General features: G+C 40.4%; 1 protein-coding gene across 1 annotated transcript in view; it reads right to left on the bottom strand.

Moving 5' to 3' along the window:
* The window catches only part of SMCHD1 (structural maintenance of chromosomes flexible hinge domain containing 1), a 165034-nt gene that overhangs the window by 87683 nt on the left and 60506 nt on the right, over window positions 1–16845 (bottom strand). Inside the window, exons 19-23 of the mRNA XM_084620188.1 lie at window positions 15160–15304; window positions 14854–14950; window positions 6615–6687; window positions 3374–3513; window positions 1783–1917 (exon numbers count right to left, since the gene is read on the bottom strand). Of these exons, the coding sequence (XP_084476314.1) occupies window positions 1783–1917; window positions 3374–3513; window positions 6615–6687; window positions 14854–14950; window positions 15160–15304 (590 nt within the window). The remainder of the gene's footprint in view (window positions 1–1782; window positions 1918–3373; window positions 3514–6614; window positions 6688–14853; window positions 14951–15159; window positions 15305–16845) is intronic.

The raw sequence follows: 16845 nt of genomic DNA, 5'->3' as shown, positions 1-16845 counted from the left end.
TCAACTGCATCTTGTAATCAGGTTCTTGTCACTAATACGCTCTTATCAAAAAGGGTGTGAGGTCAAGCCCTATTCTCCTGGAGTATCCTGTCTTTAGAGACCAGGAATTTAGAATAATTAAAAAAAAAAAAATTTGCCAGGAGGGCCTGGGTAGTTGGAAATTCTAGATTGGAAGCTGGTGGAAGTAAACACCTTTCTCCTAATAAGGTCTAAATGCTTGGCCTCCTGAGCCACAAGGCTGGCCCTTGGGTGTTTTTAGTCCTTTCCACGGCTGCTTTGACAGCTAGGAAGTTCAGGACATGGTGGGAGAACAAGAACTGATCTTTAAATATTCATGGTAAATAGGCTTAATGGCCTGTGATGGGATGTTAGATGGGGTGGGATCTGAGTTACTACAGAAAATTCTTTCCTGGGTATCTGGCTGGTGAATCTTGCCCATTTGCTCAGGGTTTAGCTGATCGTCATATTTGGGGTTGGGAAGCAATTTTCTTCCAGGGCAGATTGGAAGAGGCCCTGGAGGTTTTTCGCCTTCCTCTGTAGCATGGGGCACGGGTCACTTGCTGGAGGATTCTCTGCTCCTTGAAGTCTTTAAACCACGATTTGAGGACTTCAACAGCTCAGACATAGGTGAGAGGTTTTTTGCAGGAGTGGGCGGGTGAGATTCTGTGGCCTGCGTTGTGCAGGAGGTCGGACTAGATGATCATAATGGTCCCTTCTGACCTTAGTATCTATGAATCTAAACTCCACTCCCTTAGCCAGGACAAAGTATCACTTTTTGCTGCCATCTTAGGGTAAGATGAACGGGTAGGTTCCATGTGCCTCACAGATTTTGCTGGTTCCAGTCACCTCATTGACCAGGAGTGCTATTCAGCTAGATCCTGTAAGCTGTAGGATTGTCCAGGCACTTGTGTTGTGAGTACTGGATCTCCTCTAAGGGAATCTGAGGCTCTTCTGCTACTCTCCAAAGCAGCTCTTGGAACTGTGTGTGGTTGTCCAGAGGAAACGATGAGACTTCAAGGAAAATGAAATACGTGTTGGTACTGGTGGTATCAGCAGATCTGGTTCATCTTCTTCATCCTGCATAGGCTCAGGAAGCTCTGGTTGACCTCTTGGAGGCAAGGAGGTGCAAAGAGTCCCTCTTGGATCACACGGTCTCCAGCTGTGTACAGGCCCCATGGCCCCTTGTCACATCAGTATGAGGGATCAAAAATAGGTTGTGGCAGTCTCCAAGCTATTGGGAAAAATTGGTCCCTAGCAGCAGGACCTTACTTGGATGGACGAGATTGGTAGTAGGAGACTCTTGATCCCCTGTCTGAGCTGAACTCCCTTGGTGGAGTGAAGGATAGTTCCACTGGTACATCTGACTCTCCTAATGAAGAGAAGGTCAGGTCCAGTTCCATCTGAAGTGCCATCAGTACCCATGTCATGAAGCATGAGTAGTTAATGGAATGGGCTTGTTTCTGGTGTTAGAATCTCTCTGGTGAGGGTTGATCCCAACAACTGGGGAGACTACGGGTCTGGGAGGATGAAGACATCCTGTGCAGTGGTGTAGGATATACTGGAGGCTTAGAAGGCTGTGTATTATCACCTCGCACCAGGGGAGTCAGTGTAAAGGGACTCTTGGTAACTGGTGGTTCTTTAGGGGAATCTGACAGTAGCACCAATCAAGGAGACTTCAACCATGTAGTCGGTACTAATAGTTCACAATCCTTTAGGTCCAGGCGGTCACTTAAATTCATCCCTACCTCTTTCATTCGCATGCATCAGCAGATCAATACTTACAGGTATTTCAATCCTTGCTTTGAGCATCTGGTCTTTCTTTATATTCTGTACATGCACCACTGGTCCAGTTAAAATATTTGTCCCAGCGTTACTGCAATCCACGGCATACACAGGAAGATTTGGAGCACCTACAAACTATTTAAAATGCAAAATTACACTTAAATATAGTAGCATGTAAATAAGTTAAAATATTAGTTATGCAACACCAAAGGCAAGCATGGCTCTTTACAGGTAAAATTAGAGGTCCACTCCTTCAAGAATCTTGGAATCCAAAGCCAGGCTTTTCACAACAATGGAGAACAAACAACAACAGGAGAGGCCTGGGAGGATAAGGATCACAACTGTAACTGACATACATGTTTAATAATGCATATTTAATAATACATAAAAAAAGCATCAAACAATGTATTATGTAGGGGCACCAGTCCTTCCTTAGTTATAGCAAGAAGGTAGCTTAGGCTTAAACACTGGTTTTCAACAATCCCTCACATTATCCTAAAAATTTAGGTCCACTCTACACTGGAAAACTTTTGCTGATATAGCTACGGCAAACAGTTCTGTGTGTACACATCTTATACTGTCAGTATAGCTTGTATTAGTTCCTGGAGTGAAATAAAGTATACTGGCAAAAAGCACTTTTATGCCAATTTAACTGCAGCTACTCTAGGGGTTTTGCTCTTATAGAAATGTCACAAGAAAACAAAACAGAACACCGCCAAACAAACAAAAATCCCCACACTTAACTGACATAGCTATACCATGTCTCTAGTGTGGGCTTGCCCTTAGGATACGTGAATAATACACTATTTGTTTTTATACAGATTAGCCTGCATTTTCATCTCTAAGCATATTTAAAATATTTTGCCTTAAATTATTTTTTTCCCAAACAACGACTCTTGCCACTCAAAATTTAAAATTTGTTTAGATTTATACCCTAAAATTTATAGAAAACTTACCACTCATTCATGAAATAAAAATGTTAAAGTTAAGCGTATAACATGCATAAACAATACACACATGAAAATCTAAGTGCAAATATTCTTGTTAAACATTTTAAAGCTGCCCGCAGTGAGCTTATTTCTGAGAAATCTAAATACATGCAATGGGTTAGAGGAGTTAAAAAATATTAACTTCTGCAGTGGTTTGCTGACAGTTAAACAACCAATACTAAAAATAATTATTGTCATATAATATATTGCAAATAATAGTCTGTTATTTCTTATATTAAGAGTTCACTTGAGGCATTAGCTAATCCAAAGACCAAATAAATGTAAGCAGGGTTTCTCTTTCTCTACACACACGCACGCGCACACACACACAGCGTGACCTGAAGTATCTTGATACTGTAATTAAATATCCTCATCTCAATATCTCTTTAATCTCTAATGTGTCAGCTTTTTGTACCTCTGACATGTAGTCAGGGACTATGTGGTAGAGGTGGCACTGAAGTTGCAATTACTATCAAATCTCAAAATGTCTGGAAAATTACATTTGGTTGACGAAACTTTTTTATTATAGACTTTCCACACTTTTTTATTAAAGCAAGTGCCGTAACAGAAGCCTATGCTAGTATACATAAAATGTAGCCTACCTTACAATGAACTATCAGTTTTGGTTGTGCTGTTATATTTCCTGCTTCATCCAACACTTCAACCTGAAAGGGGAAAGATGTCCCATTTTCAATCTTTAGAATTTCAGAATCAGGTTTCACTTTCAATTGACGAGGAGGGCCTGTAAACATACACAGTTTCAGAGTAGAGATTACACTTCAGAATTTTACAAGTTGTCTGACTTCAGTTTCTCTGTGTAACAACGGTAATCTGAAAATAAACTGCCAAGGTACCTTTGGTAACAAACAATCTAGCACAATTCATGTTCATGAATCTTTCCTCAGAAGAATTCTAGTATTGAAATAAGCAGGGGGTTCTGTCCTTACATGTGCATTGTTTACTATTCTCCTGAATGTGCTTAAATAGACAAACATACAGCAATCACCAGATATATAATATAACATCTTTACAAGTCACCAATACTATCAGTGCTGACCAGTAAACCAATAGAGATACTGAAACTGGACTTTCCCGTGAGATGCAAGACAAATATATGAAATGTGCTATAGGGTGCAGATAACCACAAAGAAATCTGATCAATCATGCTAAAAGGCATTCTAATCATGTAATCTACCACCTTTATAACTCATACACAAACATAAAGAAAAATAAATAAAAAGAAAAAATGATGTGATGTGGAGGTCATAGTGAGAGCTGTCGAAATAAACTTTATAGCTTAAAAAGTAAAATAATTTTTATATGTTGTCAATCTTAATTCTGAAAATTAACGTTGAGTCCCTAAAGGAAACTGTAAGTTATTAGACCAAAGGTATATGTCAAAGCCCTTCGAGAATGAATAAAGACAAAATAAATAGCTTTGGTCTATTTTCAGAAATATTTTGCAAAGAATCTCTCTTCTTGTCCATTAGTTATTTAAAACTTCTAATTTCTACCCTATGCAATAAAAACAACTATGGTGAATCACAGAGAATAGTAAATCCTGAGTGAAAGCTCCATTCATTCAGAAAAAATTTAAAAAGGGAAAGGGAACTAAGTAATTAGTTATGATATTCCACCTGAGCTGGGATCTATACATTTACAACCCAAGTATCTAAAACTGATTTTTATCAACAAGTGGGAAAAGACCTATTAAGTGACAGCTATTTTGGGGATCGGGAAGGAGGGAGGGAAAAGAGATCATGACAACTTTTGAAGACTACATTAAAATCTCTGCTAGTAAAAAGCTTTAGCCAAACAGAGTTTTCTGATCTATCCCTTACAGGAAGTTATTTTTGAAAACCAGAGTGTAGAACAAGCTTTTGGGAGAATAAATGGTAGAAAATCATCATCAGCAAGAACTGGTTACTAAATTTGCCTACCGTGGCTGAATGGGACCCTAACGATTAAAAATGTCAAATGAAAAGGATAGGCATTAAGAGACCAGATGCAGAGTTTTTATTAAGTCCTAAAGTGGCAATTAAGGATCTTCCGCACAGGATTGACATGACCTACAATTGTTCCCAGGCCCATGAAACAATCTTAGCAGAGTTGCTCTTCTGTAGTTGCTATGTTCTGTTTGCACATGGAGCACCAGTGTACTTTCATCTTATTTGGGATAGCCTGTGACATCATAAAAAGCAAACAGGAGGAATAGATGGAGAGAAGGAGATGAACAGGTGGTTCTACTCAGGAAGCAACCCCCAATGAAATTTTAGTCCCCTAAGAAAAGCAAAGAATGAAAAAGATTTTGCTCATTATTGCCCCCAAATTAGCTTTAAAAGGTAGGATTGCACTGAATCAATTGCTCTGAAGTGTCACTGCACTGCCAAAGGTATAGATTCCAGTGCAAAGTATGTGGCCATGCCCAGCAATTCTATGAACAAATCTCAACTGTGTCTGGTATTTGCAGGAAGACAGAGAATGTCCAAATATCTTTGACAAAGAAGAGGTGAAAATTCAGAAGTACATCTTTCATTTTATGTAATCTGATCAAATTAGACTGTTATACCCATTCTCAGAAGACAGCATTTACATCTGTCTGCAGCCCAGAAAAAGGTAATGGAATAAAATAGAAATTGCACGTGGACTTGCTAGTCTAACTATAAGGAAGGCAACCGTAGAATAATTTCCCCAAAATGGTTTGGCACACCTGATGTCGGTCAAAAGGGCAGAGGCCAAGAGTAGTTAACCCATGACAGACCTGACAAACCTCATACATTTCCGTAATCTGGAAAAGCCTGTGCAAAAAGGAGTAACACCACCATCTGAACAAGGGCATTTGGCATCTTTTCTTGAAGGCACCGTGGTAAATCTCTTTCATATACTGTATAAGTGGAACTGCTTGAGAAATTGGTATTTGCAATGTTGTTGTAGCCAGGTTAGTCCCAGGATATGACAGAGACAAGGTAAAGAGAAGTTCTATTGAGCTCATAAGCTTGTCTCTTTCACCAACAGAAGCTGGTCCAATAAAACATTGTTACTTACTGTAACTGTTGTTCTTCAAGATGTGATGCAGACATGTATTCCATGCAGATGTGCACACATGCAGTGCACCAGAGCCAGAGAACTTTCCCTAGCAGTGCCTGTAGGGGCATTGCTCACATCTTGTGGCCTTATGCCCTCTCCTGGCCTTATAACGGTGGCGCCATCCCGACCCCCAAAAGTTCCCTCACACCAAAACATCAGAGGAGGATGGGTTGCGCAACACATGTCTGCTTCACATCTCAAAGAACAAAAGTTACAGTAAGTAACCATGTTTTCTTCTTTGAATAGATACAGCCATGTATTCCATCCAGATGACCGTCAGGTAGTACCCACAGTAGCTGGGGCTCAGGGTGTGTTTGAACACAGACTGCAGGATTGTCTTCCCAAAATTTGCATCTGAGCTGGATGCAGCAGAATGGCACAGTGGTTTGTAAACATATATACAAAGGGTCAAGTGGCAGCCTTGCAAATATCCAAAATGTATCTCAGCCAGGCAGGTGATTTCCAGCTGCTAAGAGAACAGGTAGAGCTGGAATGCTGAGCCAATGTTTGCCATATAAAGGGGGAATGACATCATAAAGTTTGTTTTAAGTTTCCAGTCTTCACTTGCTAGTAATAATATACAAAGCCCAGTACCCGGACTGACATATTATGGACAATGACAGATCATAAATTATGTAGAGGCAAATGTACATCTCATCAGGTATTGTGTCTTTGTGGATGGAGGTACACCATTATAAAAAAAATAGCATTAGAATATTTTTCAACATGTCATCACAAATATTTCAAAATACTTACCAGGCAGTAATCTTATTTTGAAGATCTGTGAGTCTTCTTTCAAACCAGGAAGAATAACCTTCAGACTGAAATTCTATTGAAAAGAACATTGTAAGGATTAATGCTGAATGAATGCAGATTCTAAATTTGTTTACATAAATTCTCATATCCTACAAAAACATATTTTGGACTCTCATGAATATTTTTGTAAAATTCCAGAGGCTTACACAAATTTTCTGTATTAAGTTGCAAAGTAGGCTTTCAGTTTTCTGACGTTATTGTCTCCAGAGATCTCTATTCTTGTTGCTGCATATCAACCCACATGAACCCAGACACTTTAAAAGCAGTTAACATAACTTGTGATTGCCTGCCTAGATGCATGTATGAATGGACACAAAACAACAGCTTTTAAAAAAAAGTTAGTTGGGGGGGGGGAGGGGGGGTTTAAAGAAGAGATATGCAGACCTTGCCTATCGCTCTCTATCTGCCTGAAACAAGACAACAAGAAGGGAGGGAGAGTGAAAACCAGTCTGGACAGGTAATAAAAATGGAGACAACTCTAGTTATATAATTATCTGTAAGTGTTGATTTGAAGATATATCACTAATCATCACTAAGCCCAGGCTCCCAGTTCAAGACCTCCCATAAGCCCAAACCTCTAGGAATTAAATCCAATGGGAAGCATTGCAGTCCTTGAGTGCCTCATATTTTGTAGGTTTCAGAGTAACAGCCGTGTTAGTCTGTATTCGCAAAAAGAAAAGGAGTACTTGTGGCACCTTAGAGACTAACCAATTTATTTGAGCATAAGCTTTCGTGAGCTACAGCTCACTTCATCGGATGCATACTGTGGAAAGTGTAGAAGATCATATTTTGTAGCTACTTAAAAATGTTTATATGTATACAATTTGCAAGAGTATGTAATAAAAGAGTTACAAAACAAACTCTGAGTAAACATAGTTGCAAGTGGTTGATTGCATTTATCTTTCTTCTGCCCCAGAGATGCTAAATCTGGGAAAGTAAAGCTCCAAAAATGGCTCATGAAAATAAATGCAAACAATACTGCAAAAGGCAGAAAAAACAGATGTCCATTTTAAAGGATTTAGAAAAGTCAACCTTTAAACAGATGTCATGACGCAATGTTAACTGTAAAAAAAACCAAGGAGTCCTTGTGACACCTTAGAGACTAACAAATTTATTTGGGCATAAGCTTTCGTGGGCTAGAACCCACTTCATCGGAAGCATGGAGTGAAAATACAGGAGCAGGTATAAATACATGAAAGGATGGGGGATTGCTTTACCAAGTGTGAGGTCAGTCTAATGAGATAAATCAAACAACAGCAGGATACCAAGGGAGGAAAAATAACTTTTGAAGTGGTAAGAGTGGCCCAATACAGACAGTTGCCAAGAAGGTGTGAGTAACAGTTGGGAGAAATTAGTATTGGGGAAATTAAGTTTAGGTTTTGTAATGACCCATCCACTCCCAGTCTCTATTCCGGCCTAATCTATAATTGCACTTCTGTGCCATTATAATTACAAGGTAGGGTCACAGAATTACAGAAGAGTGGGGCTGGAAGGGACCTCAAGAAGTCATTAAGTTCAGCCCCCTGCACTGAGATAGAACCAAGTAAATCAAGACCATCCCTGACAGGTGTTTGTCTAACATGATTTAAAAAACCCTCTAATGATGAAGATACCACAACCTCCCTTGGAAACCTATTCCAGAGCTTAACTAACCTTACAGTTAGTAAGTTTTTCTGAATATCTAACCTGTATCTCCCTTGCTAGAGATTAAGTCCATTACTTCTTTTTCCTACCTTCAATGGACACAGAGAACAATTTATCACAATCCTTTTTATAACAGACTTTCACATATTTGAAGACTTATCAGGTGTCCATTCAGTCTTCTTTTCTCAAAAATAAACATGCCCAGTTTTTTAACCTTTCCTCATGGGTTTCTAAGCCTTTATAATATTTTGTTCTTCTCTGCAATCTCTCCAATCTTTCCTAAAGTGTGGTGCCAAGAACTGGACATAGTATTCCAGCTGAGGCCTCGCCAGTCCAGTATAGAGCAGGAGAACTATCTCCTGTGTCTAACGGCTATTAATATGCTTCAGAAAGATATTAGCCTTTTTTGCATCAGCATCACATTGACTCATTCAATCTGCGATCAACTATAGCCCCTAGATCATTTCCAGTGTACCCCACCCCAACTAGTTAGTCCCCATTTTGTGTGTGTGCATTTGATTTTTTCTTCCTAACCAAAATACTTTGTTCTTATCTTTATTGATTTTTATCTTGTTGATTTCAGACTAATTCTCCAATTTCTCAAGGTCTTTTTCAATTCTAATTTTAATTCCAAAAAGCTTGCAAACCCTCCCAGCTTGGTGTCATCTGCAAACTAAACTAAACTAAAACTTACTTTTATATATATATATATATATAAAAAAAATCACACCTACTGATATGTCATCCACTAGGACAGTAACCCTGTCAAAGGAAATTAGGTTGGTTTGGCATGATTTGTTCTTGACAAATCCATGCTGTCTCTTCCTTATCACCCTATTACCCTTTAGGTACTTACAAATTGATTGTTTAATAATTTGTTCCACTATCTTTTCAGATATTGAAGATAAGCTGATCGGGCTAAATCCCTGGGTCCTCTTTGCTCCTCTTTTTCAAGATAGGTACTATATTTGCCCTTTTCCAGTTCTCTGGGACCTCACCCGTCCTCCATTTTGTGCCTGAGCCTTTCTGATTTTGTCCCTACTTGTTTGTGCTATTCTTTTATACTTCTCCTTAGCAACTGATTCATGTTTCCACTTTTTGTAGTACTCCTTTTTGATTTTCAGGTCATCAAAGACCTCCTGATGGAGCCTCTTACTACTATTCTTCCTATCTTTACTTCACATCGGGATAGTCTGCAGTTGTGCCTTTAAATATGATCTCCTTGAGAAACTGTCACTTCTCCTGAACGTCTTTATCCCTTAGATTTTCTTCCCATAGAATCCTGCCTACCGGTTCTCTGACTTTGTTAAAGTGTGCGTTTTTGAAGCCCATTGTGCTTATTTTGCTGCTCTTACTCTTCCTTTGCTAAGAATCATTAAATCTATCACTTCATGATCACTCTCACTCAATTGCCTTCCACTTTCAGATTCATAACCAACTCCTGCCCATTGGTCAGACTCAAGTCTAAAATGGCTTTCCCCCTGGTTACTTCCTCCACTTTCTGAAACAAAAAGTTGTCCCCAACATATTTCAAGAACTTACTGGATACTTGTTTAGCCCTATTACTTTTCTACCAGATGCCTGGGCAGTTAAAGTCCCCCATTACTATCAGGTTTTTGTGTTTTGGATATTTCTCATATTTGTTCTAGAAATGCCTCATCCATTTCATTCTCCTGACTCGGTGGTCTATAGTAGACACCTACCATGACATCACCCCTATTTTTTCCTCTTTATCTTTACCAGGAGAGTTTTAACTGCTCTGCCTCTAACCTCCTTCTGGACCTTAGATGGACTTTCTTTCTGAATTCTTCTCAGACCCCTCCCTCTCTCTTACCTTTCACCTATCTTTTTCCTTTTGCCTTCAAGCATGCTCTTACATCTGCTTTAGTGTTTTGAAAATAATCTTCACCTATTCCCACCTGCCTTTTTATCTACCTTCAGCACCTACCCTCCTCTGTTTATTCAGAATCTTAGAATGTGCTGTCTTTTTGCACTGCTCCCTCTCCTTCATGCGGCTCCTTGATCCCCTACAATCTGACTTTGTCCCTCTCCATTCCACCAAAACCACTCTGAACTATGTCATTAATTGCCTCCCAGCTAAACCAAAATACTGATTCTTCTTCTTTATTGTGATACTGTCCGATACCTGCTACACTGATCCACAATCTTCTTTCTACTATTTTCCCATTACTATTATCTAGGTTTTTCCCCACCTCGCAGGCTCACTCCTTCAGCATTTCCTCATCCTCCTTCTCAACCACACCTGTGTCTTTTCCTTGGTTCCCTCCTCCTCTTCCACTCTAGAGAGAATGAGATCTCAGAGTAACTATTGCCAGAGTTCTCTCTCTACTCCCAACTTCTTCCTCTCCCATTCAGTATCCTTTCTGGCTATCTCTCCGAAGTATCCTGATTGTTTTGCTATCATCTCAGACTATTTTGAAGAAAGTGAATAGTTTTCCTCCTAACGTTCTCTGCTTCCTGGCTCCCGCTTTTTTCTTTTTTAATCACCACTGTCAACTACACTATCCAACTTACCTCTTAGATTCATTACTGCAATGTAATCTTTTTAACTCTTCTGACTCCTTCTTTCCCCTCCATCCAGTCCTCTGTTAGGTACTGTCACCACTTCTGATATAACCATAAAACATCCTTTCTTCATTTGCATAGTTAAAACTTGTGTCTATATTTTGTCATCTCTAGTTCTTATCGCCTCACGGTTTATCCAACCAGCCATTGCAAGGGTAATTTTCCTCTCCTACAATGATTACATCACATTCCTGCACCCTGAGTTCTTTAAGTGGCTTCCCATTTTACTAGATTGAATTCAAGTTTCTCAACCCAGTCTTCAAGATCCTCCCTAATCTTGCCACAGTCTACATTTCTACTGTTACTCTTCTTTACTCACTACTCCCTTCTCTCCCTAAACTCCTCCCAATTCTCTTTCACTGGTATTCCCTTTTTGCTCATCCCTCATATTCTCAGCTTTATTCCTTCACACATGCAATCCCTATGATTGGAACAAACCTCCCGTTTTCAATGACCAAGTATGTGCTCTCTCTCCTCCATCCAAACTCCTCCCTCAGAACACGTCTTCCAGAAATCAGGAGAGCCTTCCTCTCACCCACGACGCCCCATCAATGATACTCCAACGCCCTCACAGATTTCATTTACTTTTAAGACAATCCAAGAAACACATATGTTTGTTATAAGAAATGCTGTATCCAAGTCAATTAATCATAGGGGACCTTGAGAGGTCATCTAGTCCAGTTCCCTGTACTCAAGCAGGACTAAGTATTATCTAGACCATTCCTGACAGGCATTTGTCTAACCTGCTCTTAAAAATCTCCAATGATGGAGATTCCACAACCTCCCTAGGCGATTTATTCCGTGCTTAACCACCCTGACAGTTAGGAAGTTTTTCTAATGTCCAACCCTTGCTGCAATTTAAGCCCATTGCTTCTTGTCCTACCCTCAGAGGTTAAGAAGAACAATTTCTGTCCTTCCTCCTTATAATAACCTTGTATGTACTTAAAAACTGTTACATCCCCTCTTAGTCTTCTCTTTTCCAGACTGAAAAGTTTGGATTTGTTTAATCTTCCCTCCTGGGTCATGTTTTCTAGACACTTAATCATATTTGTCACTTCTCTGGACTTTCTCCAATTTGTCCACATCTTTCCTGAAATGTGGCACCCAGAACTGGACACAATACTCCAGTTGAGGCCTAATCAGTAAGGAGCAGAGCAGAAGAATTACTTTTTATGTCTTGTTTACAACACTCCTGCCATACATCCCTGAATGACGTTCACTTTTTTTGCAACAGTGTTATACTGTTGACTCATATTTAGCTTCTGGTCCACTATGACTCCCCAGATCCCTTTCCACAGTACTCCTTCCTAGGCAGTCATTTCCCATTTTATGTGTGTGCAACTGATTGTTCATTCCTAAGGAATACTTTGCATTTGTCCTTATTGAATTTCATCCTATATACTTCAGATCATTTCTCCAGTTTGTCCGGATCATTTTGAATTATAATCCTATCCTCCAAAGCACTTGCAACCCCTCCCATCTTGGTATCATCTGCAAACTTTCTAAGTGTACTCTCTATGCCATTATCTAAATCACTGGTGAAGATACAGAACAGAACCGGACCCAGAACTGATCCCTGGCTGCGATACCCCATTCGTAATGCCCTTGCAGCATGACTGAGAACCACTAATAACTACTCTCTGGGAACGGTTCTGTAACCAGTTACGCACCCAACTTATAATTACGCCATTGATATTGCATTTCCTTAGTTTGTTTATGAGGTCATGCAAGACAGTATCCAAAGCTTTACTAAAGTCAAGATATACCACATCTACCACTTCCCCCCTATCCACAAGGCTTGTTACCCTGTCAAAGAAAGCTATTAGGTTGGTTTGACACGATTTGTTCCTGACAAATCCATGCTGACTTTTACTTATCACCTCATTATCATCTAGATATTTGCAAATTGCTTACTTAATTATTTGCTCCATTATGTTTCCAGGTACAGAAGTTCAGCTGACTGGTCTGTAATTCCCCAGGTTGTCCTTATTTCCCTTTTTATAGATTGGCACTATATTTGCCCTTTTCCAGTCTTCTGGAATCGCTCCAGTCTTCCATGAGTTTTCAAAGATAATCACTAATGGCTCAGATATCTCCTCAGATGTTTCCCCCCCTTTATTGAGTAATGGGACTACACTGTCCTTGGTCTTCCTCTTGCTTCTAACGTATTTGTAGAATGTTTTCGTTACCCTTTATATCTCTAGTTAGTTTCATCTTGACTTGGGCCTTGGCCTTTCTAATTTTGTCCCTACATACTTGTAGTATTTGTTTATATTCATCCTTTTTAATTTCACCTACACCTCTACCCCAATATAATGAGGTCCGATATAACGACAATTCGGATATAATGCGGTAAAGCAGCGCTCCGGGGAGTGGTGCTGCTTTACCTCGTTATATGCGAATTTGTGTTACCGCAAGTGGTTCCACTGCACCCCCCCGCTTACTTGCTGTGGACCCCCTACCCCAGCTTGCCTCCGCCTCCTCCCACAAGCACACCATAGCTTCGCTTCTCCTCCCTCTCAGGCTTGCCATGCCAATCAGCTGGTGCGGCAAGCCTGGGAGGAGGGAGAAGCGGAACTGCGGCGCACTCATGGGAGGAGGCAGAGCGCAGTGGGTTGGGGGCACAGAGGAACCTCTCCCCGCCCCAGCTCACCTCAACTCTGCCTCCGCCTCCTCCCCTGAGCGCGCCACCGCCGCTCTGCTTCTGCCCCCACCCCCTTCCTTCCAGGCTTCCTACACCAAACAGCTGATTGGCGTGGCAAGGGGCAGGGGAGAAGCGGAGTGGCAGCGGCGCGCTCAGGGGAGGAGGTGGAGGCACAGTGGAGGTGAGCTGGGGCGGGAAGTGGTTCCTCTCCCTACCCCGATATAACGCGGTCTCACCTGTAAGACGGTAAGATTTTTTGGCTCCCGAGGACCGTGTTATATCGGGGTAGAGGTGTAATTTCCACTTTTTATAGGACTCTTTTTTGATTTTTTTACATTAATGAAGATCTCCTGGTTAAGCCAGGGTGGTCTCTTGCCATACTTCCTATCTTTCCTACGCAGTGGGATAGTTTGCTCTTGTGCCCTTAATAATGTCTCTTTGAAAAACTGCAAGCTGCCTTCAATTCTTTTTCCCCTTTGATTTGCTTCCCTTGCGATCTTACCTACCAACTCCCTGAGTTTGCTAAAGTCTGCCTTCTTGAAATCCATTGTTTTTATTGTGCTGTTCTCCCTCCTACCATTCCTTAGAATCATGAACTTTACCATTTCATGATCACTTTCATCCATGCTGCCTTCCACTTTCAAATTCTCAACCAGTTCCTCCTCCTTTGTCAAAATCAAATCTAGAACAGCCTCTCCCCTAGTAGCTTTCTCCACCTTCTGAAATAAAATGGTCTCCAATACAAGAACTTATTGGATAATCTATGCCCGGCTGTGCTATTTTCCCAACAGATGTCTGAGCAGCTGAAGTCCCCCATCACCACCAAGTCCTATGCTTTGGATGATTTTGTTAGTTGTTTAAAAAAAGCCTCATCCACCTCTTCTTCCTGTTTAGGTGGTCTGTAGTAGACCCCTACAATGACATCAACCTTGTTTTTTTATCCCTTTTATCCTTACCCAGAGATTTTCAACAAGTCTTTCTCCTATTTTAATCTCAATCTCAGTCCAAGTGTATACATTTCTAATATATAAGGCAACATCTCCTCCTTTTTTCCCCTGCCTGTACTTCCTAAGCAAGCTGTACCCTTCTATACCAATATTCCAGTCATGCGTATTATTCCACCATGTCTCTGTGTTGCCAACTATGTCATAGTTGTGTTTATTTACTATAATTTTGAATTCTTCCTGCTTATTCCCCATACTTCTAATATGAACAGATAAAGACAACAGAACACTAGAATGCATTTTACATGTAAAACAGTGAGCAGTTTTAATATACTGCCCAAATTTAAATCACTCAGCCTACCTTGCCCAGGTAATTGTTTACGTGGCCTTTAGCAGTGACACCCTTAATGACGCAACTTGTTCCTTTACTTATTTCTTCATACTGTAAAGTCAAACCACTACAAAAATAAATTAAAATTAATTTAAAGAAAAGCATTTTAATTCTCACCCAAAATATACACAAGATGTAAAAACGCTTAGAAGCAACAGGAAGTGAAAGTCAATTTACATTAAAAATACCTAGTCCAACACCTTGTAAAATTAAAGAACAATAGTGTTTAAGAGAGTTACAAAAAAGGGAGAATAAAAATTTGATACGTTTCATTACCTAGCTTCAAGAATTGGCTTAATATCAGTTGCCAGATGTGTGGGATGACCAAATTCATCCTGCAAGTCCAAAGGAATATTAAAAGGTACTCCAACTCGAAATGGAGGATCCAAATGACCCACTGAAAATTTTTCTGGTTTCCCCTCTAAGAGAGAGAAAAAAGTTAATGTAGGTAATTTTATCTGTAACTGCACGTTATATTTCTTTTAACTAAGGCATCAATACAGACACCTAAGCTCCCCCCTAATAGGCCAATTGATGGGGTAGGGGTGGGGGGTCCCATCCTAACAGGCAAGTAGACAATAAACTGAGATTTTTGGCAGCACTGATAGATCAGAACCTCCCAGTCTCTCCTTCAGTCTGTATGGATTTAGGAGTAACTGTTTAAAATGCAAACATATAGATGTAAGAACTTATATAAAACATGTCTGCAACTTCAAAGCACTGTGAAATGTCTCAACAAAATCCAAAGGGACAGTGGATAGCTTTGTAAAATTAAAGAGACTATTTACATATTCTTCTGATTTACATAAACGAAATTCAGTTTACATGCAAGGATAAACACTTTTGATACCCAGTTGTTCCCAACTTGAGCCCCTTAATGCATCCTGATTTAAAAAAAAAATTCTGAGCACACCAATGCTTTGGAAATAAGCCCCCCCCACCCCACCCCACGTTTTGAGAAAACGTGCTTGAAAAAGTCAAAGCACCCAAAAATCACTGGCCACTTCTAAAAATCTTTGCCATGGACTCTACGCAGTACAAACAGAGAGCTCTGTAAATTGGAATCAAGTCTACTGGGGAGCTAACTATCTTAAAATAAATTGCTTTGCCCAGTCGAATTATCAACAGAACCTTGGATAGAAGAGAAAAAGGCATACAAGAGGTCCCTGTCCCATTAGAGGATGAGGGCTTCTCCCATGGAATATTTTCCCAGGCCAACCCTGGAGCAGTAACGAGGACATTCGGCCTCTCATCTGCACCCTGTACTGATAATGGTCCTGCCTGAAGGTAAGCTGTATGAATCTCCTGTGTGAAAATCGTACTGAAATGTGGAAGTAGGCATCTTGAGGTAGAGGGCCAACAACTAATCTCCTGGCTCTATAGCTAGAATAATGGCTGCTAGCATGACCATCTAGCACTTCTGTGCCGTCACGCATTTGTTTAATGCTCTTAGATCTAGAATGGGCCTCCAACCTCCCCCTTCGCTTAGGGGATCAGAAAATACCTGGAGTAAAATCCCTTGCCCCTGAGATGCACCGGGACCGGTTCTGTGGCCCCTAAGCATAACAGACAATCCATTTTGTGGCACAGTAGATCTTGTGACAAGGGTCCATGAAGAGGGATGGGGAAGGAGGGTGGGAATAGGGGCTGGACATATACTGAAAGGTGTAACCCTTTGAAATAATCTCCAAAATTTATTTGTCGGAGGTAATATTCTCCCAACTGCTGCACCAGAGGGCCAGGCAACTTCTGAAGGAGTTGAAGCAGTTCCATTTCTCTTACCCTCTCATTAAAAAGCCAGTAACATTGTGGCTGAAGTACATGATACAACTATAGCAGACGTGCTCCACATTGTCACTAAAATCAGAATCAGCTAACTCTCTTTGAAACACTTGACCCACCATATACTGGTTTTAGAGCAAATATAGATGTATCAGAGTATATTGAAGGGACAAATAATGA

The sequence above is a fragment of the Lepidochelys olivacea genome, assembly GCF_965140295.1.
Source record: "Lepidochelys olivacea isolate rLepOli2 genome assembly, chromosome: 2".
Classification (NCBI taxonomy): domain Eukaryota; kingdom Metazoa; phylum Chordata; order Testudines; family Cheloniidae; genus Lepidochelys; species Lepidochelys olivacea.
The sequence above is the reverse complement of the archived record's forward strand: the minus strand, read 5'-3'. Positions and strand labels throughout refer to the sequence as shown.